The sequence below is a fragment of the Salmo salar genome, chromosome ssa28 (genome assembly GCF_905237065.1).
Source record: "Salmo salar chromosome ssa28, Ssal_v3.1, whole genome shotgun sequence".
NCBI classification, from domain to species: Eukaryota; Metazoa; Chordata; class Actinopteri; order Salmoniformes; family Salmonidae; genus Salmo; species Salmo salar.
The window spans coordinates 14,480,579-14,506,362 of NC_059469.1; the positions used below are offsets into that span (position 1 = coordinate 14,480,579).

Genomic DNA, 25,784 nt, shown 5'->3' on the forward strand with positions numbered 1-25,784 from the left:
TCCTGACTGATGTCTTGATGTTGCTTCAATATATCGACATAAATTTCCTGCCTCATGGTGCCGTCTATTTTGTGAACAGTTCTATTTTTGTTTCATCAGACCAGAGGACATTTCTCCAAAAAGTACGATCTTTGTCCCCATGTGCAGTTGCAAACCGTAGTCTGGCTTTTTTATGGCGGTTTTGGAGCAGTGGCTTCTTCCTTGCTGAGCGGCCTTTCAGGTAATGTCGATGTAGGACTCGTTTTACTGTGGATCTAGATACTTTTGTACCTATTTCCTCCAGCATCAGCTGCTGTTCTGGGATTGATTTGCACTTTTCGCACCAAAATACGTTAATCTCTAGGAGACAGAACGCGTCTCCTTCCTGAGCGGTATGACGGCTGCGTGGTCCCATGGTGTTTATACTTGCGTACTATTGTTTGTACAGATGAACGTGGTACCATCAGGTGTTTGGAAATTGCTCCCAAGGATGAACCAGACTTGTGGAGGTCTACAATTTGTTATTCTGAGGTCTTGGCTGATTTCTTTTGATTTTCCCATGATGTCAAGCAAAGAGGCACTGATTTTGAAGGTAGACCTTGAAATACATCCACAGGTAGACCTCCAATAGGCTAATTGACATCATTTGAGTCAATCTATCAGAAGCTTCTAACGCCATGACATAATTTTCTGGAATTTTCCAAGCTGTTTAAAGGCACCGTCAACTTAGTGTATGTGAATTTCTGACCCACTGGAATTGTGATACAATGAATTATAAGTGAAATAATCTGTCAGTAAACAATTGTTGGCAAAATTACTTGTCATGCACACAGTAGATGTCCTAACCGACTTGCCAAAACTATAGGTTGTTAACCTCTTTGGGCTAGCGTCCCACCTGGCCAACATCCGGTGAAATTGCAGAGCGCGAAATACAAAATTCGTAATATTAAACATTCCTGAAAATACAAGTGTCTTACATCGTTTAAAAGCTTAACTTCTTGTTAATCCAGCCGCTTTGTCAGATTTCAAAAGGATTTACGGCGTAAGCACACCATACGATTATCTGAGGACAGCGCCCCGCGTACAAAAGCATTACAAACATCTTCCAACCAAGCAGAGGCGTCACGAAAGTCAGAAATGGCGATAAAATAAATCACACACCTTTGAAGATCTTCCTCTGGTTGCAATCACAAGGGTCCCAGCTACATAACAAATGGTTCTTTTGTTCGATAAAGTCCTTCTTTATATCCCCAAAAAGTCAGTTTAGTTGGTGCGCTTGACTCAGTAATCCACCGGTTTCCCTCATTCAAAATGCATACAAATGAATCCCGAAAGTTACCAATAAACTTCGTCCAAACAAATCAATGTTTGTAATCAATCCTCAGGTACCCTAATATGTAAATAAATGATCAAATATAAGATGGAGAATAGTATGTTCATTACCGGAGATAAATAACGAAGTGAGCGCCCTCACCGACGCGCGCCACAACACTTCAGCCAAAATGGGAGCCACTTAGAAAAACTACAAATTCTAGCTCATTTTTCAAAAAACAAGCCTGAAACTCTTTCTAAAGACTGACATCTGCTGGAAGCCCCAGGAACTGCAATCTGGGAGGATTTCCCCATAGACAGGCATTTTAAATGGTGTCACCTCCAAAACCAAATTTTCCGGGTGGATTCTCCTCAGGTTTTCGCCTGCTATATCAGTTCTGTTATAATCACAGACATTATTTTAACCGTTTTGTAAACTTTAGTGTTTTCTATCCAATACTACCAATTATATGCATATCCTAGCCTCTGGGCCTGAGTAACAGGCAGTTTACTTTGGGCACCTCATTCATCCAAACTTCCGAATACTGCCCCCTATCCCTAAAGTTAACAAGACATTTGTGGAGTGATTTAAAACTCATTTTTCAACCACTCCAACCTAAGTATATGTAAACATCTGACTTCACCTGTAAGTTTAAATGTGCCTTTAAGCTAGCCCTTACAGAGTTCTAATCTAACGGAGTGTGTGTTTTCTCTACCCTGCTTAGGGAGCCTTATTCATTGAACCTGCAGAGCAAGAAGCTGGCCTTGGACATCCAGAGAACCATCCAGGGAACAACAATCTCCATTTCTAAGAAAGGCTGCTGCTGGTGAGGCCTGCTCCCTGACTTAGTAAGTGCGCCTCAGCAAACCCTGTCCTCCTGTCCGTGTTGGACATGGGCAATGATGGTGCCATAGTGACTCAAAATATATCCAGACAGATCTCCCTCTCTATTGGAGCCTGTCTCTACAACTGACACAAAATGGCAAGTAATGCACATTCATTTATATACACATTGGCTCCTGCAACATGTTATTGTTTGTGTTTTAGCATGGCTTGTGTGGCCCACTCTGGGATGGCTGCAGATGAAATAGCAGAGAATATTGATTCAGCTGTCAGCACCATCGTGACAAAACTACGCATGGTGAGTTTGCTGCCAGGGTGTCTTCCTGATCTCCCTAATCAATTGTACTCCGTCAACACAGATAATTACAATTTTATTATACGTTAAATGGTCAGGTATACTCAATGTTTATTAATGCTAAAGAAATGTGTGGGCCCAGTCTGAAAATCACCTTTTGATATCTCTGTTGTCTGGGGTGAGATTACAGGGCCTATAGTACTGTGGTACGTTAAGCTTATTGCCTGCTCTGTATAGCAGTGTGATTAAACCCATGTGCCTACAATCCTGACAAAGAAAGGCCTTTAACAAGTGGCCGCAATCTGAGTGATACGATACACAGAACACTGAGAATGTTTTCTTCACAGAAATAGTTTTGACCTAAATGTTTGAGTGAATGTGTTCTTTGAGTCTAAAGATGGCTGTGTTGTCTCTTTTGCAGAAAGAACCATTGATAAAGATCATCCACTTGAAAAGCCAATCAGTGGATCTGCCCATCTACACCTCTAACCTGACCCTGATAGAGGAAACACAGAAACAGACCATGGCTGCCATGGATGCCAAGGTAGGACTGCTACACACAAATGCTTGTAAAATGCATTGGAAGATTATATTGTTATTTGATCAATTATCTATTTTTGTCAAATTAAAGGACTCGTCTTTGCACTGGTTCGGAACCTGTTTTACTCTATTAATTTAGGTTTAAATCCAGTGCTATATGAAACCCATTCCAGTGAGGCAGGGGAGCGGTCTCCATTTTAGTGCTGTCTCCCTGTTCACTCTCTGGAAACATCAACATAGCTCTTAGTGCCACATATGGACTATTGAGGTCAATTGCAGACCTCTCTCTATTATTTACATGCATATGTATGCACATGCATACATGCAGTACCAGTAAAAGTTTGGCCATACCTACAAGGATAAATAAACCTAAATAAGTGTTTCTTTATTTTTACTATTTTCTACATTGTAGAATAATAGTGACGACATCAAAACTGAAATAACACACATGGAATCATGTAGTAACCAAAAGTGTTAAACAAATAAAAAGATGTTATATTTGAGATTCTTCAAAGTAGCCACCCTTTGCCTTGACAGCTTTGCACAGTCTTGACATTCTCTCAACCAGCTTCATGAGGTAGTCACCTGGAATGCATGTCAAGGTGTGTGCCTTCTTAAAGGTTAAATAAGCAAAGAGAAACGACAGTCCATCAATACTTTAAAACATGAAGGTCAGTCAATGTGGAAAGTTTCATGAACTTTGAAAGTATCTTCAAGTGCAGTCGCTGTGATGAAACTGGCTCTCAGGACCGCCACTGGAAAGGAAGACCCATAGGTACCTCAGCTGCAGAGGATAAGTTCATGAGAGTTAACTGCACCTCGGATTGCTGCCCAAATAAATGCTTCAGAGTTCAAGCAACAGATACATCTCAACATCAACTGTTCAAATTGCTGCAAAGAAACCACTACTAAAGGGCACCAATAAGAAGAGACTTTATTTGGCCAAGAAACACGAGCAATGGAAGTCCTTTGGTCAGTCCAAATAGGTGATTTTTATTTCCAACCGCCGTTGTCTTTGTGAGATGCAGAGTAGGTGAACGGATCGCCGCGTGTGTGGTTCCCACCGTGAAGCACGGACGAGGAGGTGTGGGGTGGTTTGCTGGTGACACTGATTTATTTAGAATTCAAGGCACACTTAACCAGTATGGCTACCACAGCATTCTGCAAGCGATATGCCATCCCATCTGGTTTGGGCTTATTGGGACATCATTTGTTTTTCAACAAGACAATGACCAACAGACCTCCAGGCTGTGTAAGGGCTATTTGACCAAGATGGAGCCTCAACCCAATTTGAGATGGTTTGGGATGAGTTGGACTGCAGAGTGAAGGAAAAGCAGCCAACAAGTGCTCAGCATATGTGGAAACACCTTCAAGACTGTTGGAAAAGAATTCCAGCTGAAGCTGGTTGAAAGAAAGCCCAGAGTGTCCAAAGCTGTCATCAAGGCAAATGGTGGCTACTTAGAAGAATCTAAAATGTATTTTGATTGAACACTTCTTCTTTTTACTACATGATTCCATGTGTTTCATAGTGTTGATGTCTAGTAAAAATAAAGAAAAACCCTTGAATGAGTAGGTGTCAACTTTTGACTGGTACTGTGTATGTGTGTTTATATAAACATGCAAGAGCTGGATCTCATCAATACCTGTGTCTTGTTTATGAAATTTCAGGAAAAATGCAAGCAAACAGAAGTCTGCAAAGAAAGAACAGAAGCCTACAGAAAAGAACTCTGGTGCTGACGGGGAGGAAGAGGTTCCCATAGTAACGCCAAGAAAAAGGCTAAACTGGAGGTCTATACCCCGCTAGTGTCAACCAAATGCATTTTAATATTGTTAGTAGAATATATTGTTTATCAATGATCTGTTTTTATCAAATAAAATATTTCAAAGGTCTCTTTGCACTGGTTCGGAACCTGGTTCACTCTCGGTATGAATTTTGGTTTAACTCCATTGCTATATGAAACCCATTCCAGTGAGGCAGGGGAGCGGTATCCATTTTGTGCTGACTCCCTGTTCACTCTCTGGGAACATCAACATAGCCCCTAGTGCTGTTCCCTGGTTTTGAAATACATGTCCTCTTATACAGTTGAAGTCGGAAGTTTACATGCACCTTAGCCAAATGCATTTCAACTCAGTTTTTCACAATTCCTGACACTTAATCCTAGTAAAAATTCCCTGTCTTAGGTTAGTTAGGATCACCACTTTATTTGAAGAATGTGAACTGTCAGAATAATAGTAGAGATTTATTTCAGCGTTTTATTTCTTTCATCGCAGTCCCAGTGTGTCAGAAGTTTACATGCACTCAATTAGTATTTGGTAGCATTGCCTTTAAATTGTTTCACTTGGGTCAAACGTTTCAGGTGGCCTTCCAGAAGCTTCCCACAATAAGTTGAATAAATCTTGGCCCATTCCTCCTGACAGAGCTGGTGTAACTGAGTCAGGTTTGTAGGCCTCCTTGCTCGCACGTGCTTTTTCAGTTCTGCCCACAAATTTTCTATAGAATTGAGGTCAGGGCTTTGTGATGGCCACTCCAATAATTTGACTTTGTTGTCCTTAAGCCATTTTGCCACAACTTTGGAAGTATGCGTGGGTTCATTGTCCATTTGGAAGACTCCTTTGCGACCAAGCTTTAACTTCCTGACTGATGTCTTGATGTTGCTTCAATATATCGACATAAATTTCCTGCCTCATGGTGCCGTCTATTTTGTGAACAGTTCTATTTTTGTTTCATCAGACCAGAGGACATTTCTCCAAAAAGTACAATCTTTGTCCCCATGTGCAGTTGCAAACCGTAGTCTGGCTTTTTTATGGCGGTTTTGGAGCAGTGGCTTCTTCCTTGCTGAGCGGCCTTTCAGGTAATGTCGATGTAGGACTCGTTTTACTGTGGATCTAGATACTTTTGTACCTATTTCCTCCAGCATCAGCTGCTGTTCTGGGATTGATTTGCACTTTTCGCACCAAAATACGTTAATCTCTAGGAGACAGAACGCGTCTCCTTCCTGAGCGGTATGACGGCTGCGTGGTCCCATGGTGTTTATACTTGCGTACTATTGTTTGTACAGATGAACGTGGTACCATCAGGTGTTTGGAAATTGCTCCCAAGGATGAACCAGACTTGTGGAGGTCTACAATTTGTTATTCTGAGGTCTTGGCTGATTTCTTTTGATTTTCCCATGATGTCAAGCAAAGAGGCACTGATTTTGAAGGTAGGCCTTGAAATACATCCACAGGTAGACCTCCAATAGGCTAATTGACATCATTTGAGTGAATCTATCAGAAGCTTCTAACGCCATGACATAATTTTCTGGAATTTTCCAAGCTGTTTAAAGGCACCGTCAACTTAGTGTATGTGAATTTCTGACCCACTGGAATTGTGATACAATGAATTATAAGTGAAATAATCTGTCAGTAAACAATTGTTGGCAAAATTACTTGTCATGCACACAGTAGATGTCCTAACCGACTTGCCAAAACTATAGGTTGTTAACCTCTTTGGGCTAGCGTCCCACCTGGCCAACATCCGGTGAAATTGCAGAGCGCGAAATACAAAATTCGTAATATTAAACATTCCTGAAAATACAAGTGTCTTACATCGTTTAAAAGCTTAACTTCTTGTTAATCCAGCCGCTTTGTCAGATTTCAAAAAGGATTTACGGCGTAAGCACACCATACGATTATCTGAGGACAGCGCCCGCGTACAAAAGCATTACAAACATCTTCCAACCAAGCAGAGGCGTCACGAAAGTCAGAAATGGCGATAAAATAAATCACACACCTTTGAAGATCTTCCTCTGGTTGCAATCACAAGGGTCCCAGCTACATAACAAATGGTTCTTTTGTTCGATAAAGTCCTTCTTTATATCCCCAAAAAGTCAGTTTATTTGGTGCGCTTGACTCAGTAATCCACCGGTTTCCCTCATTCAAAATGCATACAAATGAATCCCGAAAGTTACCAATAAACTTCGTCCAAACAAATCAATGTTTGTAATCAATCCTCAGGTACCCTAATATGTAAATAAATGATCAAATATAAGATGGAGAATAGTATGTTCATTACCGGAGATAAATAACGAAGTGAGCGCCCTCACCGACGCGCGCCACAACACTTCAGCCAAAATGGGAGCCACTTAGAAAAACTACAAATTCTAGCTCATTTTTCAAAAAACAAGCCTGAAACTCTTTCTAAAGACTGACATCTGCTGGAAGCCCCAGGAACTGCAATCTGGGAGGATTTCCCCATAGACAGGCATTTTAAATGGTGTCACCTCCAAAACCAAATTTTCCGGGTGGATTCTCCTCAGGTTTTCGCCTGCTATATCAGTTCTGTTATAATCACAGACATTATTTTAACCGTTTTGTAAACTTTAGTGTTTTCTATCCAATACTACCAATTATATGCATATCCTAGCCTCTGGGCCTGAGTAACAGGCAGTTTACTTTGGGCACCTCATTCATCCAAACTTCCGAATACTGCCCCCTATCCCTAAAGTTAACAAGACATTTGTGGAGTGATTTAAAACTCATTTTTCAACCACTCCAACCTAAGTATATGTAAACATCTGACTTCACCTGTAAGTTTAAATGTGCCTTTAAGCTAGCCCTTACAGAGTTCTAATCTAACGGAGTGTGTGTTTTCTCTACCCTGCTTAGGGAGCCTTATTCATTGAACCTGCAGAGCAAGAAGCTGGCCTTGGACATCCAGAGAACCATCCAGGGAACAACAATCTCCATTTCTAAGAAAGGCTGCTGCTGGTGAGGCCTGCTCCCTGACTTAGTAAGTGCGCCTCAGCAAACCCTGTCCTCCTGTCCGTGTTGGACATGGGCAATGATGGTGCCATAGTGACTCAAAATATATCCAGACAGATCTCCCTCTCTATTGGAGCCTGTCTCTACAACTGACACAAAATGGCAAGTAATGCACATTCATTTATATACACATTGGCTCCTGCAACATGTTATTGTTTGTGTTTTAGCATGGCTTGTGTGGCCCACTCTGGGATGGCTGCAGATGAAATAGCAGAGAATATTGATTCAGCTGTCAGCACCATCGTGACAAAACTACGCATGGTGAGTTTGCTGCCAGGGTGTCTTCCTGATCTCCCTAATCAATTGTACTCCGTCAACACAGATATTTACAATTTTATTATACGTTAAATGGTCAGGTATACTCAATGTTTATTAATGCTAAAGAAATGTGTGGGCCCAGTCTGAAAATCACCTTTTGATATCTCTGTTGTCTGGGGTGAGATTACAGGGCCTATAGTACTGTGGTACGTTAAGCTTATTGCCTGCTCTGTATAGCAGTGTGATTAAACCCATGTGCCTACAATCCTGACAAAGAAAGGCCTTTAACAAGTGGCCGCAATCTGAGTGATACGATACACAGAACACTGAGAATGTTTTCTTCACAGAAATAGTTTTGACCTAAATGTTTGAGTGAATGTGTTCTTTGAGTCTAAAGATGGCTGTGTTGTCTCTTTTGCAGAAAGAACCATTGATAAAGATCATCCACTTGAAAAGCCAATCAGTGGATCTGCCCATCTACACCTCTAACCTGAGTAACCTGACCCTGATAGAGGAAACACAGAAACAGACCATGGCTGCCATGGATGCCAAGGTAGGACTGCTACACACAAATGCTTGTAAAATGCATTGGAAGATTATATTGTTATTTGATCAATTATCTATTTTTGTCAAATTAAAGGACTCGTCTTTGCACTGGTTCGGAACCTGTTTTACTCTATTAATTTAGGTTTAAATCCAGTGCTATATGAAACCCATTCCAGTGAGGCAGGGGAGCGGTCTCCATTTTAGTGCTGTCTCCCTGTTCACTCTCTGGAAACATCAACATAGCTCTTAGTGCCACATATGGACTATTGAGGTCAATTGCAGACCTCTCTCTATTATTTACATGCATATGTATGCACATGCATACATGCAGTACCAGTAAAAGTTTGGCCATACCTACAAGGATAAATAAACCTAAATAAGTGTTTCTTTATTTTTACTATTTTCTACATTGTAGAATAATAGTGACGACATCAAAACTGAAATAACACACATGGAATCATGTAGTAACCAAAAGTGTTAAACAAATAAAAAGATGTTATATTTGAGATTCTTCAAAGTAGCCACCCTTTGCCTTGACAGCTTTGCACAGTCTTGACATTCTCTCAACCAGCTTCATGAGGTAGTCACCTGGAATGCATGTCAAGGTGTGTGCCTTCTTAAAGGTTAAATAAGCAAAGAGAAACGACAGTCCATCAATACTTTAAAACATGAAGGTCAGTCAATGTGGAAAGTTTCATGAACTTTGAAAGTATCTTCAAGTGCAGTCGCTGTGATGAAACTGGCTCTCAGGACCGCCACTGGAAAGGAAGACCCATAGGTACCTCAGCTGCAGAGGATAAGTTCATGAGAGTTAACTGCACCTCGGATTGCTGCCCAAATAAATGCTTCAGAGTTCAAGCAACAGATACATCTCAACATCAACTGTTCAAATTGCTGCAAAGAAACCACTACTAAAGGGCACCAATAAGAAGAGACTTTATTTGGCCAAGAAACACGAGCAATGGAAGTCCTTTGGTCAGTCCAAATAGGTGATTTTTATTTCCAACCGCCGTTGTCTTTGTGAGATGCAGAGTAGGTGAACGGATCGCCGCGTGTGTGGTTCCCACCGTGAAGCACGGACGAGGAGGTGTGGGGTGGTTTGCTGGTGACACTGATTTATTTAGAATTCAAGGCACACTTAACCAGTATGGCTACCACAGCATTCTGCAAGCGATATGCCATCCCATCTGGTTTGGGCTTATTGGGACATCATTTGTTTTTCAACAAGACAATGACCAACAGACCTCCAGGCTGTGTAAGGGCTATTTGACCAAGATGGAGCCTCAACCCAATTTGAGATGGTTTGGGATGAGTTGGACTGCAGAGTGAAGGAAAAGCAGCCAACAAGTGCTCAGCATATGTGGAAACACCTTCAAGACTGTTGGAAAAGAATTCCAGCTGAAGCTGGTTGAAAGAAAGCCCAGAGTGTCCAAAGCTGTCATCAAGGCAAATGGTGGCTACTTAGAAGAATCTAAAATGTATTTTGATTGAACACTTCTTCTTTTTACTACATGATTCCATGTGTTTCATAGTGTTGATGTCTAGTAAAAATAAAGAAAAACCCTTGAATGAGTAGGTGTCAACTTTTGACTGGTACTGTGTATGTGTGTTTATATAAACATGCAAGAGCTGGATCTCATCAATACCTGTGTCTTGTTTATGAAATTTCAGGAAAAATGCAAGCAAACAGAAGTCTGCAAAGAAAGAACAGAAGCCTACAGAAAAGAACTCTGGTGCTGACGGGGAGGAAGAGGTTCCCATAGTAACGCCAAGAAAAAAGGCTAAACTGGAGGTCTATACCCCGCTAGTGTCAACCAAATGCATTTTAATATTGTTAGTAGAATATATTGTTTATCAATGATCTGTTTTTATCAAATAAAATATTTCAAAGGTCTCTTTGCACTGGTTCGGAACCTGGTTCACTCTCGGTATGAATTTTGGTTTAACTCCATTGCTATATGAAACCCATTCCAGTGAGGCAGGGGAGCGGTATCCATTTTGTGCTGACTCCCTGTTCACTCTCTGGGAACATCAACATAGCCCCTAGTGCTGTTCCCTGGTTTTGAAATACATGTCCTCTTATACAGTTGAAGTCGGAAGTTTACATGCACCTTAGCCAAATGCATTTCAACTCAGTTTTTCACAATTCCTGACACTTAATCCTAGTAAAAATTCCCTGTCTTAGGTTAGTTAGGATCACCACTTTATTTGAAGAATGTGAACTGTCAGAATAATAGTAGAGATTTATTTCAGCGTTTTATTTCTTTCATCGCAGTCCCAGTGTGTCAGAAGTTTACATGCACTCAATTAGTATTTGGTAGCATTGCCTTTAAATTGTTTCACTTGGGTCAAACGTTTCAGGTGGCCTTCCAGAAGCTTCCCACAATAAGTTGAATAAATCTTGGCCCATTCCTCCTGACAGAGCTGGTGTAACTGAGTCAGGTTTGTAGGCCTCCTTGCTCGCACGTGCTTTTTCAGTTCTGCCCACAAATTTTCTATAGAATTGAGGTCAGGGCTTTGTGATGGCCACTCCAATAATTTGACTTTGTTGTCCTTAAGCCATTTTGCCACAACTTTGGAAGTATGCGTGGGTTCATTGTCCATTTGGAAGACTCCTTTGCGACCAAGCTTTAACTTCCTGACTGATGTCTTGATGTTGCTTCAATATATCGACATAAATTTCCTGCCTCATGGTGCCGTCTATTTTGTGAACAGTTCTATTTTTGTTTCATCAGACCAGAGGACATTTCTCCAAAAAGTACGATCTTTGTCCCCATGTGCAGTTGCAAACCGTAGTCTGGCTTTTTTATGGCGGTTTTGGAGCAGTGGCTTCTTCCTTGCTGAGCGGCCTTTCAGGTAATGTCGATGTAGGACTCGTTTTACTGTGGATCTAGATACTTTTGTACCTATTTCCTCCAGCATCAGCTGCTGTTCTGGGATTGATTTGCACTTTTCGCACCAAAATACGTTAATCTCTAGGAGACAGAACGCGTCTCCTTCCTGAGCGGTATGACGGCTGCGTGGTCCCATGGTGTTTATACTTGCGTACTATTGTTTGTACAGATGAACGTGGTACCATCAGGTGTTTGGAAATTGCTCCCAAGGATGAACCAGACTTGTGGAGGTCTACAATTTGTTATTCTGAGGTCTTGGCTGATTTCTTTTGATTTTCCCATGATGTCAAGCAAAGAGGCACTGATTTTGAAGGTAGGCCTTGAAATACATCCACAGGTAGACCTCCAATAGACTCAATTGATATCAATTAGCCTATCTATCAGAAGCTTCTAACGCCATGACATAATTTTCTGGAATTTTCCAAGCTGTTTAAAGGCACCGTCAACTTAGTGTATGTGAATTTCTGACCCACTGGAATTGTGATACAATGAATTATAAGTGAAATAATCTGTCAGTAAACAATTGTTGGCAAAATTACTTGTCATGCACACAGTAGATGTCCTAACCGACTTGCCAAAACTATAGGTTGTTAACCTCTTTGGGCTAGCGTCCCACCTGGCCAACATCCGGTGAAATTGCAGAGCGCGAAATACAAAATTCGTAATATTAAACATTCCTGAAAATACAAGTGTCTTACATCGTTTAAAAGCTTAACTTCTTGTTAATCCAGCCGCTTTGTCAGATTTCAAAAAGGATTTACGGCGTAAGCACACCATACGATTATCTGAGGACAGCGCCCCGCGTACAAAAGCATTACAAACATCTTCCAACCAAGCAGAGGCGTCACGAAAGTCAGAAATGGCGATAAAATAAATCACACACCTTTGAAGATCTTCCTCTGGTTGCAATCACAAGGGTCCCAGCTACATAACAAATGGTTCTTTTGTTCGATAAAGTCCTTCTTTATATCCCCAAAAAGTCAGTTTAGTTGGTGCGCTTGACTCAGTAATCCACCGGTTTCCCTCATTCAAAATGCATACAAATGAATCCCGAAAGTTACCAATAAACTTCGTCCAAACAAATCAATGTTTGTAATCAATCCTCAGGTACCCTAATATGTAAATAAATGATCAAATATAAGATGGAGAATAGTATGTTCATTACCGGAGATAAATAACGAAGTGAGCGCCCTCACCGACGCGCGCCGCAACACTTCAGCCAAAATGGGAGCCACTTAGAAAAACTACAAATTCTAGCTCATTTTTCAAAAAACAAGCCTGAAACTCTTTCTAAAGACTGACATCTGCTGGAAGCCCCAGGAACTGCAATCTGGGAGGATTTCCCCATAGACAGGCATTTTAAATGGTGTCACCTCCAAAACCAAATTTTCCGGGTGGATTCTCCTCAGGTTTTCGCCTGCTATATCAGTTCTGTTATAATCACAGACATTATTTTAACCGTTTTGTAAACTTTAGTGTTTTCTATCCAATACTACCAATTATATGCATATCCTAGCCTCTGGGCCTGAGTAACAGGCAGTTTACTTTGGGCACCTCATTCATCCAAACTTCCGAATACTGCCCCCTATCCCTAAAGTTAACAAGACATTTGTGGAGTGATTTAAAACTCATTTTTCAACCACTCCAACCTAAGTATATGTAAACATCTGACTTCACCTGTAAGTTTAAATGTGCCTTTAAGCTAGCCCTTACAGAGTTCTAATCTAACGGAGTGTGTGTTTTCTCTACCCTGCTTAGGGAGCCTTATTCATTGAACCTGCAGAGCAAGAAGCTGGCCTTGGACATCCAGAGAACCATCCAGGGAACAACAATCTCCATTTCTAAGAAAGGCTGCTGCTGGTGAGGCCTGCTCCCTGACTTAGTAAGTGCGCCTCAGCAAACCCTGTCCTCCTGTCCGTGTTGGACATGGGCAATGATGGTGCCATAGTGACTCAAAATATATCCAGACAGATCTCCCTCTCTATTGGAGCCTGTCTCTACAACTGACACAAAATGGCAAGTAATGCACATTCATTTATATACACATTGGCTCCTGCAACATGTTATTGTTTGTGTTTTAGCATGGCTTGTGTGGCCCACTCTGGGATGGCTGCAGATGAAATAGCAGAGAATATTGATTCAGCTGTCAGCACCATCGTGACAAAACTACGCATGGTGAGTTTGCTGCCAGGGTGTCTTCCTGATCTCCCTAATCAATTGTACTCCGTCAACACAGATATTTACAATTTTATTATACGTTAAATGGTCAGGTATACTCAATGTTTATTAATGCTAAAGAAATGTGTGGGCCCAGTCTGAAAATCACCTTTTGATATCTCTGTTGTCTGGGGTGAGATTACAGGGCCTATAGTACTGTGGTACGTTAAGCTTATTGCCTGCTCTGTATAGCAGTGTGATTAAACCCATGTGCCTACAATCCTGACAAAGAAAGGCCTTTAACAAGTGGCCGCAATCTGAGTGATACGATACACAGAACACTGAGAATGTTTTCTTCACAGAAATAGTTTTGACCTAAATGTTTGAGTGAATGTGTTCTTTGAGTCTAAAGATGGCTGTGTTGTCTCTTTTGCAGAAAGAACCATTGATAAAGATCATCCACTTGAAAAGCCAATCAGTGGATCTGCCCATCTACACCTCTAACCTGAGTAACCTGACCCTGATAGAGGAAACACAGAAACAGACCATGGCTGCCATGGATGCCAAGGTAGGACTGCTACACACAAATGCTTGTAAAATGCATTGGAAGATTATATTGTTATTTGATCAATTATCTATTTTTGTCAAATTAAAGGACTCGTCTTTGCACTGGTTCGGAACCTGTTTTACTCTATTAATTTAGGTTTAAATCCAGTGCTATATGAAACCCATTCCAGTGAGGCAGGGGAGCGGTCTCCATTTTAGTGCTGTCTCCCTGTTCACTCTCTGGAAACATCAACATAGCTCTTAGTGCCACATATGGACTATTGAGGTCAATTGCAGACCTCTCTCTATTATTTACATGCATATGTATGCACATGCATACATGCAGTACCAGTAAAAGTTTGGCCATACCTACAAGGATAAATAAACCTAAATAAGTGTTTCTTTATTTTTACTATTTTCTACATTGTAGAATAATAGTGACGACATCAAAACTGAAATAACACACATGGAATCATGTAGTAACCAAAAGTGTTAAACAAATAAAAAGATGTTATATTTGAGATTCTTCAAAGTAGCCACCCTTTGCCTTGACAGCTTTGCACAGTCTTGACATTCTCTCAACCAGCTTCATGAGGTAGTCACCTGGAATGCATGTCAAGGTGTGTGCCTTCTTAAAGGTTAAATAAGCAAAGAGAAACGACAGTCCATCAATACTTTAAAACATGAAGGTCAGTCAATGTGGAAAGTTTCATGAACTTTGAAAGTATCTTCAAGTGCAGTCGCTGTGATGAAACTGGCTCTCAGGACCGCCACTGGAAAGGAAGACCCATAGGTACCTCAGCTGCAGAGGATAAGTTCATGAGAGTTAACTGCACCTCGGATTGCTGCCCAAATAAATGCTTCAGAGTTCAAGCAACAGATACATCTCAACATCAACTGTTCAAATTGCTGCAAAGAAACCACTACTAAAGGGCACCAATAAGAAGAGACTTTATTTGGCCAAGAAACACGAGCAATGGAAGTCCTTTGGTCAGTCCAAATAGGTGATTTTTATTTCCAACCGCCGTTGTCTTTGTGAGATGCAGAGTAGGTGAACGGATCGCCGCGTGTGTGGTTCCCACCGTGAAGCACGGACGAGGAGGTGTGGGGTGGTTTGCTGGTGACACTGATTTATTTAGAATTCAAGGCACACTTAACCAGTATGGCTACCACAGCATTCTGCAAGCGATATGCCATCCCATCTGGTTTGGGCTTATTGGGACATCATTTGTTTTTCAACAAGACAATGACCAACAGACCTCCAGGCTGTGTAAGGGCTATTTGACCAAGATGGAGCCTCAACCCAATTTGAGATGGTTTGGGATGAGTTGGACTGCAGAGTGAAGGAAAAGCAGCCAACAAGTGCTCAGCATATGTGGAAACACCTTCAAGACTGTTGGAAAAGAATTCCAGCTGAAGCTGGTTGAAAGAAAGCCCAGAGTGTGCAAAGCTGTCATCAAGGCAAATGGTGGCTACTTAGAAGAATCTAAAATGTATTTTGATTGAACACTTCTTCTTTTTACTACATGATTCCATGTGTTTCATAGTGTTGATGTCTAGTAAAAATAAAGAAAAACCCTTGAATGAGTAGGTGTCAACTTTTGACTGGTACTGTGTATGTGTGTTTATATAAACATGCAAGAGCTGGATCTCATCAATACCTGTGTCTTGTTTATGAAATTTCAGGAAAAATGCAAGCAAACAGAAGTCTGCAAAGAAAGAACAGAAGCCTACAGAAAAGAACTCTGGTGCTGACGGGGAGGAAGAGGTTCCCATAGTAACGCCAAGAAAAAGGCTAAACTGGAGGTCTATACCCCGCTAGTGTCAACCAAATGCATTTTAATATTGTTAGTAGAATATATTGTTTATCAATGATCTGTTTTTATCAAATAAAATATTTCAAAGGTCTCTTTGCACTGGTTCGGAACCTGGTTCACTCTCGGTATGAATTTTGGTTTAACTCCATTGCTATATGAAACCCATTCCAGTGAGGCAGGGGAGCGGTATCCATTTTGTGCTGACTCCCTGTTCACTCTCTGGGAACATCAACATAGCCCCTAGTGCTGTTCCCTGGTTTTGAAATACATGTCCTCTTATACAGTTGAAGTCGGAAGTTTACATGCACCTTAGCCAAATGCATTTCAACTCAGTTTTTCACAATTCCTGACACTTAATCCTAGTAAAAATTCCCTGTCTTAGGTTAGTTAGGATCACCACTTTATTTGAAGAATGTGAACTGTCAGAATAATAGTAGAGATTTATTTCAGCGTTTTATTTCTTTCATCGCAGTCCCAGTGTGTCAGAAGTTTACATGCACTCAATTAGTATTTGGTAGCATTGCCTTTAAATTGTTTCACTTGGGTCAAACGTTTCAGGTGGCCTTCCAGAAGCTTCCCACAATAAGTTGAATAAATCTTGGCCCATTCCTCCTGACAGAGCTGGTGTAACTGAGTCAGGTTTGTAGGCCTCCTTGCTCGCACGTGCTTTTTCAGTTCTGCCCACAAATTTTCTATAGAATTGAGGTCAGGGCTTTGTGATGGCCACTCCAATAATTTGACTTTGTTGTCCTTAAGCCATTTTGCCACAACTTTGGAAGTATGCGTGGGTTCATTGTCCATTTGGAAGACTCCTTTGCGACCAAGCTTTAACTTCCTGACTGATGTCTTGATGTTGCTTCAATATATCGACATAAATTTCCTGCCTCATGGTGCCGTCTATTTTGTGAACAGTTCTATTTTTGTTTCATCAGACCAGAGGACATTTCTCCAAAAAGTACGATCTTTGTCCCCATGTGCAGTTGCAAACCGTAGTCTGGCTTTTTTATGGCGGTTTTGGAGCAGTGGCTTCTTCCTTGCTGAGCGGCCTTTCAGGTAATGTCGATGTAGGACTCGTTTTACTGTGGATCTAGATACTTTTGTACCTATTTCCTCCAGCATCAGCTGCTGTTCTGGGATTGATTTGCACTTTTCGCACCAAAATACGTTAATCTCTAGGAGACAGAACGCGTCTCCTTCCTGAGCGGTATGACGGCTGCGTGGTCCCATGGTGTTTATACTTGCGTACTATTGTTTGTACAGATGAACGTGGTACCATCAGGTGTTTGGAAATTGCTCCCAAGGATGAACCAGACTTGTGGAGGTCTACAATTTGTTATTCTGAGGTCTTGGCTGATTTCTTTTGATTTTCCCATGATGTCAAGCAAAGAGGCACTGATTTTGAAGGTAGGCCTTGAAATACATCCACAGGTAGACCTCCAATTGACTCAAATGATGTCAATTAGCCTATCTATCAGAAGCTTCTAACGCCATGACATAATTTTCTGGAATTTTCCAAGCTGTTTAAAGGCACCGTCAACTTAGTGTATGTGAATTTCTGACCCACTGGAATTGTGATACAATGAATTATAAGTGAAATAATCTGTCAGTAAACAATTGTTGGCAAAATTACTTGTCATGCACACAGTAGATGTCCTAACCGACTTGCCAAAACTATAGGTTGTTAACCTCTTTGGGCTAGCGTCCCACCTGGCCAACATCCGGTGAAATTGCAGAGCGCGAAATACAAAATTCGTAATATTAAACATTCCTGAAAATACAAGTGTCTTACATCGTTTAAAAGCTTAACTTCTTGTTAATCCAGCCGCTTTGTCAGATTTCAAAAAGGATTTACGGCGTAAGCACACCATGCGATTATCTGAGGACAGCGCCCCGCGTACAAAAGCATTACAAACATCTTCCAACCAAGCAGAGGAGTCACGAAAGTCAGAAATGGCGATAAAATAAATCACACACCTTTGAAGATCTTCCTCTGGTTGCAATCACAAGGGTCCCAGCTACATAACAAATGGTTCTTTTGTTCGATAAAGTCCTTCTTTATATCCCCAAAAAGTCAGTTTAGTTGGTGCGCTTGACTCAGTAATCCACCGGTTTCCCTCATTCAAAATGCATACAAATGAATCCCGAAAGTTACCAATAAACTTCGTCCAAACAAATCAATGTTTGTAATCAATCCTCAGGTACCCTAATATGTAAATAAATGATCAAATATAAGATGGAGAATAGTATGTTCATTACCGGAGATAAATAACGAAGTGAGCGCCCTCACCGACGCGCGCCACAACACTTCAGCCAAAATGGGAGCCACTTAGAAAAACTACAAATTCTAGCTCATTTTTCAAAAACAAGCCTGAAACTCTTTCTAAAGACTGACATCTGCTGGAAGCCCCAGGAACTGCAATCTGGGAGGATTTCCCCATAGACAGGCATTTTAAATGGTGTCACCTCCAAAACCAAATTTTCCGGGTGGATTCTCCTCAGGTTTTCGCCTGCTATATCAGTTCTGTTATAATCACAGACATTATTTTAACCGTTTTGTAAACTTTAGTGTTTTCTATCCAATACTACCAATTATATGCATATCCTAGCCTCTGGGCCTGAGTAACAGGCAGTTTACTTTGGGCACCTCATTCATCCAAACTTCCGAATACTGCCCCCTATCCCTAAAGTTAACAAGACATTTGTGGAGTGATTTAAAACTCATTTTTCAACCACTCCAACCTAAGTATATGTAAACATCTGACTTCACCTGTAAGTTTAAATGTGCCTTTAAGCTAGCCCTTACAGAGTTCTAATCTAACGGAGTGTGTGTTTTCTCTACCCTGCTTAGGGAGCCTTATTCATTGAACCTGCAGAGCAAGAAGCAGGCCTTGGACATCCAGAGAACCATCCAGGGAACAACAATCTCCATTTCTAAGAAAGGCTGCTGCTGGTGAGGCCTGCTCCCTGACTTAGTAAGTGCGCCTCAGCAAACCCTGTCCTCCTGTCCGTGTTGGACATGGGCAATGATGGTGCCATAGTGACTCAAAATATATCCAGACAGATCTCCCTCTCTATTGGAGCCTGTCTCTACAACTGACACAAAATGGCAAGTAATGCACATTCATTTATATACACATTGGCTCCTGCAACATGTTATTGTTTGTGTTTTAGCATGGCTTGTGTGGCCCACTCTGGGATGGCTGCAGATGAAATAGCAGAGAATATTGATTCAGCTGTCAGCACCATCGTGACAAAACTACGCATGGTGAGTTTGCTGCCAGGGTGTCTTCCTGATCTCCCTAATCAATTGTACTCCGTCAACACAGATATTTACAATTTTATTATACGTTAAATGGTCAGGTATACTCAATGTTTATTAATGCTAAAGAAATGTGTGGGCCCAGTCTGAAAATCACCTTTGATATCTCTGTTGTCTGGGGTGAGATTACAGGGCCTATAGTACTGTGGTACGTTAAGCTTATTGCCTGCTCTGTATAGCAGTGTGATTAAACCCATGTGCCTACAATCCTGACAAAGAAAGGCCTTTAACAAGTGGCCGCAATCTGAGTGATACGATACACAGAACACTGAGAATGTTTTCTTCACAGAAATAGTTTTGACCTAAATGTTTGAGTGAATGTGTTCTTTGAGTCTAAAGATGGCTGTGTTGTCTCTTTTGCAGAAAGAACCATTGATAAAGATCATCCACTTGAAAAGCCAATCAGTGGATCTGCCCATCTACACCTCTAACCTGAGTAACCTGACCCTGATAGAGGAAACACAGAAACAGACCATGGCTGCCATGGATGCCAAGGTAGGACTGCTACACACAAATGCTTGTAAAATGCATTGGAAGATTATATTGTTATTTGATCAATTATCTATTTTTGTCAAATTAAAGGACTCGTCTTTGCACTGGTTCGGAACCTGTTTTACTCTATTAATTTAGGTTTAAATCCAGTGCTATATGAAACCCATTCCAGTGAGGCAGGGGAGCGGTCTCCATTTTAGTGCTGTCTCCCTGTTCACTCTCTGGAAACATCAACATAGCTCTTAGTGCCACATATGGACTATTGAGGTCAATTGCAGACCTCTCTCTATTATTTACATGCATATGTATGCACATGCATACATGCAGTACCAGTAAAAGTTTGGCCATACCTACAAGGATAAATAAACCTAAATAAGTGTTTCTTTATTTTTACTATTTTCTACATTGTAGAATAATAGTGAAGACATCAAAACTGAAATAACACACATGGAATCATGTAGTAACCAAATGTTAAACAAATAAAAAATATGTTATATTTGAGATTCTTCAAACTAGCCACACTTTGCCTTGACAGCTTTGCACAGTCTTGACATTCTCTCAACCAGCTTCATGAGGTAGTCACCTGGAATGCATGTGAAGGTGTGTGCCTTCTTAAAGGTTAAATAAGCAAAGAGAAACGACAGTCCATCAATACTTTAAAACATGAAGGTCAGTCAATATGGAAAGTTTCATGAACTTTGAAAGTATCTTCAAGTGCAGTCGCTGTGATGAAACTGGCTCTCAGGACCGCCACTGGAAAGGAAGACCCATAGGTACCTCAGCTGCAGAGGATAAGTTCATGAGAGTTAACTGCACCTCGGATTGCTGCCCAAATAAATGCTTCAGAGTTCAAGCAACAGATACATCTCAACATCAACTGTTCAAATTGCTGCAAAGAAACCACTACTAAAGGGCACCAATAAGAAGAGACTTTATTTGGCCAAGAAACACGAGCAATGGAAGTCCTTTGGTCAGTCCAAATAGGTGATTTTTATTTCCAACCGCCGTTGTCTTTGTGAGATGCAGAGTAGGTGAACGGATCGCCGCGTGTGTGGTTCCCACCGTGAAGCACGGACGAGGAGGTGTGGGGTGGTTTGCTGGTGACACTGATTTATTTAGAATTCAAGGCACACTTAACCAGTATGGCTACCACAGCATTCTGCAAGCGATATGCCATCCCATCTGGTTTGGGCTTATTGGGACATCATTTGTTTTTCAACAAGACAATGACCAACAGACCTCCAGGCTGTGTAAGGGCTATTTGACCAAGATGGAGCCTCAACCCAATTTGAGATGGTTTGGGATGAGTTGGACTGCAGAGTGAAGGAAAAGCAGCCAACAAGTGCTCAGCATATGTGGAAACACCTTCAAGACTGTTGGAAAAGAATTCCAGCTGAAGCTGGTTGAAAGAAAGCCCAGAGTGTGCAAAGCTGTCAAGGCAAATGGTGGCTACTTAGAAGAATCTAAATTGTATTTTGATTTGTTTAACACTTTTTTGGTTACTACATGATTCCATGTGTTTCATTGTTTTGATGTCTAGTAAAAATAAAAACCCTTGCATGAGTAGGTGTCCAAACGTTTGACTGATACTGTGTATGTGTGTATGTAAACATGCGAGAGCTGGATCTCATCAATACCTGTGTCTTGTTGATGAATATTTCAGAAAAATGCACGCAAACAGAAGTCAGCAAAGATAGAACAGATGTCTAGGAAAAAAAAAACTCTGGTGCTGACAGAGAGGAAGAGGTTCCCATAGTAACGCAAAGGAAAAAGGCTAAACTGGAGGTCTGTACCCTGCCGCCTCCCTAAGTTTGTTTAATTCACTGCTTTAGCACACTGCCAACCTGGATGTCCTAGCCGTGTCTGAATCCTGGCTTAGGAAGACCACCAAAAACTCTGAAATCTCCATCCCTAACTACAACATTTTCAGACAAGATAGAACGGCCAAAGGGTGCGGTGTTGCAATCTACTGCAGAGAGAGCCTGCAGAGTTCTGTCCTACTATCCAGGTCTGTACCAAAACCATTTGAACTTCTACTTTTAGAAATCCACCTCTCTAAAAACACGTATCTCACCGTTGTCGCTTGCTATAGACCACCCTCTGCCCCCAGCTGTGCTCTGGACACCATATGTGAACTGATTGCCCTTCAGAGCTCATGCTGCTAGGTGACCTAAACTGGGACATGCTTAACACCCCGGCCATCCTACAATCTAAGCTTGATGCCCTCAATCTCACACAAATTATCAATGAACCTACCAGGTACAACCCCAAAGCCGTAAACACGGGCACCCTCGTAGATATCATCCTAACCAACTTGCCCTCTAAATACACCTCTGCTGTTTTCAACCAAGAACTCAGCGATCACTGCCTCATTGCCTGCATCCGTAATGGATCAGCGGTCAAACGACCTCCACTCATCACTGTCAAATGCTCCCTGAAACACTTCAGCGAGCAGGCCTTTCTAATCGACCTGGCCTGGGTCTCCTTTAAGGATATTGACCTCATCCCGTCAGAGGATGCCTGGTAAAACATTTTTAATGCCTTCCTCACCATCTTAAATAAGCATGCCCCTTTCAAAATATTTAGAACCAGGAACAGATATAGCCCTTGGTTCTCTCCAGACCTGACTGCCCTTGACTAGCACAAAAACATCCTGTGGCTTTCTTCATTAGCATCGAACAGCCCCTGTGATATGCAACTTTTCAGGGAAGTTAGGAAACAATATACACAGGCAGTTAGAAAAGCCAAGGCTAGCTTTTTCAAGCAGAAATTTGCTTCCTGCAACACAAACTCAAAGTTCTGAGACACTGTAAAGTCCATGGAGAATAAGAACACCTCCTCCCAGCTGCCCACTGCACTGAGGATAGTAAACTCTGTCACCACCGATAAATCCACTATAATTGAGAATTTCAATAAGCATTTTTCTACGGCTGGCCATGCTTTCCACCTGGCTACCCCTACCCCGGTCAACAGCACTGCACCCGCCACAGCAACTCGCCCAAGACTTCCCCGTTTCGCCTTCTCCCAAATCCAGTCAGCTGATGTTCTGAAAGAGCTGCAAAGTCTAGACCCCTACAAATCAGCCGGGCTAGACAATCTGGACCCTTTCTAAAATGATCTGCCGAAATTGTTGTAACCCCTATTACTAGCCTGTTCAACCTCTCATGTCGTCTGAGATTCCCAAAGATTGGAAAGCAGCTGCGGTCATCCCCCTCTTCAAAGGGGGGGACACTCTTGACCCAAACTGCTACAGACATATCTCTCCTACCCTGCCTTTTTAAGGTCTTCAAAAGCCAAGTTAACAGATTACCGATCATTTCGAATCCCACCGTACCTTCTCCGCTATGCAATCTGGTTTCAGAGCTGGTCATGGGTGCACCTCAACCACGCTCAAGGTCCTAAACGATATCTTAACCGCCATCGATAAGAAACAATAGTGTACAGCCGTATTCATTGACCTGGCAAAGGCTTTTGACTCTGTCAATCACCACATCCTCATCGGCAGACTCAACAGCCTTGGTTTCTCAAATGATTGCCTCGCCTGGTTCACCAACTACTTCTCTGATAGAGTTCAGTGTGTCAAATCGGGGGCCTGTTGTCCGGGCCTCTGGCAGTCTCTATGGGGGTGCCACAGGGTTCAATTCTTGGGCCGACTCTCTTCTCTCTATACATCAATGATGTCGCTCTTGCTGCTGGTGAGTCTCTGATCCACCTCTACGCAGACGACACCATTCTGTATACTTCTGGCCCTTCTTTGGACACTGTGTTAACAACCCTCCAGACGAGCTTCAATGCCATACAACTCTCCTTCCCTGGCCTCCAACTGCTCTTAAATACAAGTAAAACTAAATGCATGCTCTTCAACCGATCGCTGCCTGCACCTGCCCGCCCGTCCAGCATCACTACTCTGGACGGTTCTGACATAGAATATGCGGACAACTACAAATACCTAGGTGTCTGGTTAGACTGTAAACTCTCCTTCCAGACTCACATCAAACATCTCCAATCCAAAGTTAAATCTAGAATTGGCTTCCTATTTCGCAACAAAGCATCCTTCACTCATGCTGCCAAACATACCGTCATAAAACTGACCATCCTACCGATCCTCGACTTCGGCGATGTAATTTACAAAATAGCCTCCAATACCCTACTCAATAAATTGGATGCAGTCTATCACAGTGCCATCCGTTTTGTCACCAAAGCCCCATATACTACCCACCACTGCGACCTGTATGCTCTCGTTGGCTGGCCCTCGCTTCATACTCATCGCCAAACCCACCGGCGCCAGGTCATCTACAAGACCCTGCTAGGTTAAGTCCCCCCTTATCTCAGCTCACTGGTCACCATAGCAGCACCCACCCGTAGCACGCGCTCCAGCAGGTATATCTCACTGGTCACCCCCAAAGCCAATTCCTACTTTGGCCACCTCTCCTTCCATTTCTCTGCTGCCAATGACTGGAACAAAGTACAAAAATCTCTGAAACTGGAAACGCTTATCTCCCTCACTAGCTTTAAGCACCAGCTGTCAGAGCAGCTCACAGATCACTGCACCTGTCCATAGCCCATCTATAAATAGCCCATCCAACTACCCCTTCCCCTACTGTATTTATTTATTTATTTTGCTCCTTTGCAACCCAGTATTTCTACTTTACACATTCATCTACTGCAAATCTACCATTCCAGTGTTTTACTTGCTATATTGTATATACTTCTCCACCATGGCCTATTTATTTCCTTTACCTCCCTTAACTCACCTCATTTGCTCACATTGTATATAGACTTATTTTTCTGCTGTATGTTTGTTTTACTCCATGTGTAACTCTTTGTTGTTTGTGTCGAACTGCTTTGCTTTATCTTGGCCAGGTCGCAGTTGTAAATGGGAACTTGTTCTCAACTTGCCTACCTGCTTAAATAAAGGTGAAATAAATAAATAGTGTCAAACCAAATGCATTTTAATATTATTAGTAGAATATATTTGTTTATCAATTATCTATTTTTGTCAAATAAAATATTTCAAAGGACTCTGTGCACTGGTTTGGAACCTGGTTCACTCTCCTTATGAATTTTGTTTTCAATCCAATGCCAAATGAAACTTTTTCCAGTGAGGTAGGGGAGTGGTATCCCTTTTGTGACGTCTCCCTGTTCACTCTCTGGAAACACTGCCCCCCAGCGGAAGTTAATTGACCTACCTCTTTGTTTCTACAGAAGAAGACTCCTCTCAGTACTGTGCTAATTGTTTTCTTCTCCCTCTGATCCCCGTAGAAGCCGACCAAGAAGGGACTTGTGAAGGTAACCAAACCAACAGGAGGAAAGAAAGGTATAAAATAAATAATGACCAAGAAGGCTGCAAAAATACCCTCACAAAATATGAAAAGAAAAGTTTGTCAACTCAATGGAACACAGCTCTCCTTTCTCTCCTCATTACTATCTGTGTATTACTCCCCCCTTTCTCTAAATGGAACTCTGACTTCATCATACTTATATGAAGGACTGGTTCTAAATGTATATAAACTGTCAACGTTAATTGATCCAAGGACAAACTCAAATGTGTTGCAAATCTTTGTCTGCCCCATAAAAGGGTCTTGTTCAAAATCGTCTTTTGTCTAACTTGTAAATTAAAATATTACCACAAAGTATATTTCATGTCTTTAATTTGTTATCCACAATGGCATTGTTTTCCATTAGCGCTACTCATTTTCAGCCGGCTACTTTTTCCACTTCACATTAACTAGGCTACTTTTCATTTAAGTTTCAATTTGCTAGTCCCTCGAGTTCTCTCCCGTTAGAATGAACGATTTTCATCTTCTCTCGATCTATTGATAGGATAGGCGCCAGTCACAAAGCGAGTGATGACCGGGTAACTGTCTGTCCCGCCATCCGGTACCATTTGTGTGTGCTGTGGTTGGTTGCAGTCAAATTTCTTTACACAGAGGGAGAGGATGCTTGGGAATTTGCACTTCCCATGTAATGCGAGTGGTAACAA

The 25,784-nt window shown here is 41.7% G+C and overlaps 1 protein-coding gene and 4 non-coding genes across 13 annotated transcripts; all 5 read left to right on the top strand.

Moving 5' to 3' along the window:
* Positions 1-2,567: 2,567 nt before the first annotated feature.
* LOC123731501 (small nucleolar RNA ACA64) lies at positions 2,568-2,696 on the top strand. Its single transcript, XR_006762654.1, has one exon. It is a non-coding gene; the product is annotated as a small nucleolar RNA ACA64 (small nucleolar RNA).
* Positions 2,697-4,739: 2,043 nt separating this feature from the next.
* On the top strand, positions 4,740-25,241 carry LOC106589548 (ribosomal L1 domain-containing protein 1). 9 transcript variants are annotated; one of them, XR_006762601.1, is made up of 12 exons: positions 4,740-4,798; positions 7,617-7,740; positions 7,940-8,033; positions 8,452-8,583; positions 10,248-10,409; positions 13,229-13,330; positions 13,552-13,645; positions 14,064-14,195; positions 15,860-16,020; positions 18,839-18,962; positions 19,162-19,255; positions 19,673-19,805. XR_006762601.1 is itself a non-coding variant. In XM_045710333.1 (10 exons), exons 4-10 carry the CDS (start codon positions 14,188-14,190, stop codon positions 25,086-25,088), a joined length of 657 nt encoding a protein of 218 aa, XP_045566289.1. In that variant the 5' UTR covers positions 10,995-11,018; positions 13,229-13,352; positions 13,552-13,645; positions 14,064-14,187; the 3' UTR covers positions 25,089-25,241. The 9 variants fall into 9 exon arrangements, 4 of the variants coding, with proteins under 4 accessions (XP_045566289.1, XP_045566290.1, XP_045566292.1 ...); XR_006762600.1 differs by having other exon boundaries at positions 7,617-7,718; XR_006762598.1 differs by lacking the exon at positions 4,740-4,798 and having other exon boundaries at positions 7,461-7,718.
* On the top strand, positions 8,169-8,297 carry LOC123731502 (small nucleolar RNA ACA64). The gene has a single exon (XR_006762655.1). It is a non-coding gene; the product is annotated as a small nucleolar RNA ACA64 (small nucleolar RNA).
* LOC123731503 (small nucleolar RNA ACA64) lies at positions 13,781-13,909 on the top strand. Its single transcript, XR_006762656.1, has one exon. It is a non-coding gene; the product is annotated as a small nucleolar RNA ACA64 (small nucleolar RNA).
* On the top strand, positions 19,391-19,518 carry LOC123731499 (small nucleolar RNA ACA64). The gene has a single exon (XR_006762652.1). It is a non-coding gene; the product is annotated as a small nucleolar RNA ACA64 (small nucleolar RNA).
* Positions 25,242-25,784: the final 543 nt, after the last annotated feature.

Coding starts and splice junctions, on each gene's coding strand:
- LOC106589548 (XM_045710333.1), top strand. Junction 19,256..19,672: donor TCGTGACAAAACTACGCATG/GTGAGTTTGCTG, acceptor TCTCTTTTGCAG/AAAGAACCATTGATAAAGAT. Junction 21,810..25,063: donor AGTTCTGTCCTACTATCCAG/GTCTGTACCAAA, acceptor TGATCCCCGTAG/AAGCCGACCAAGAAGGGACT.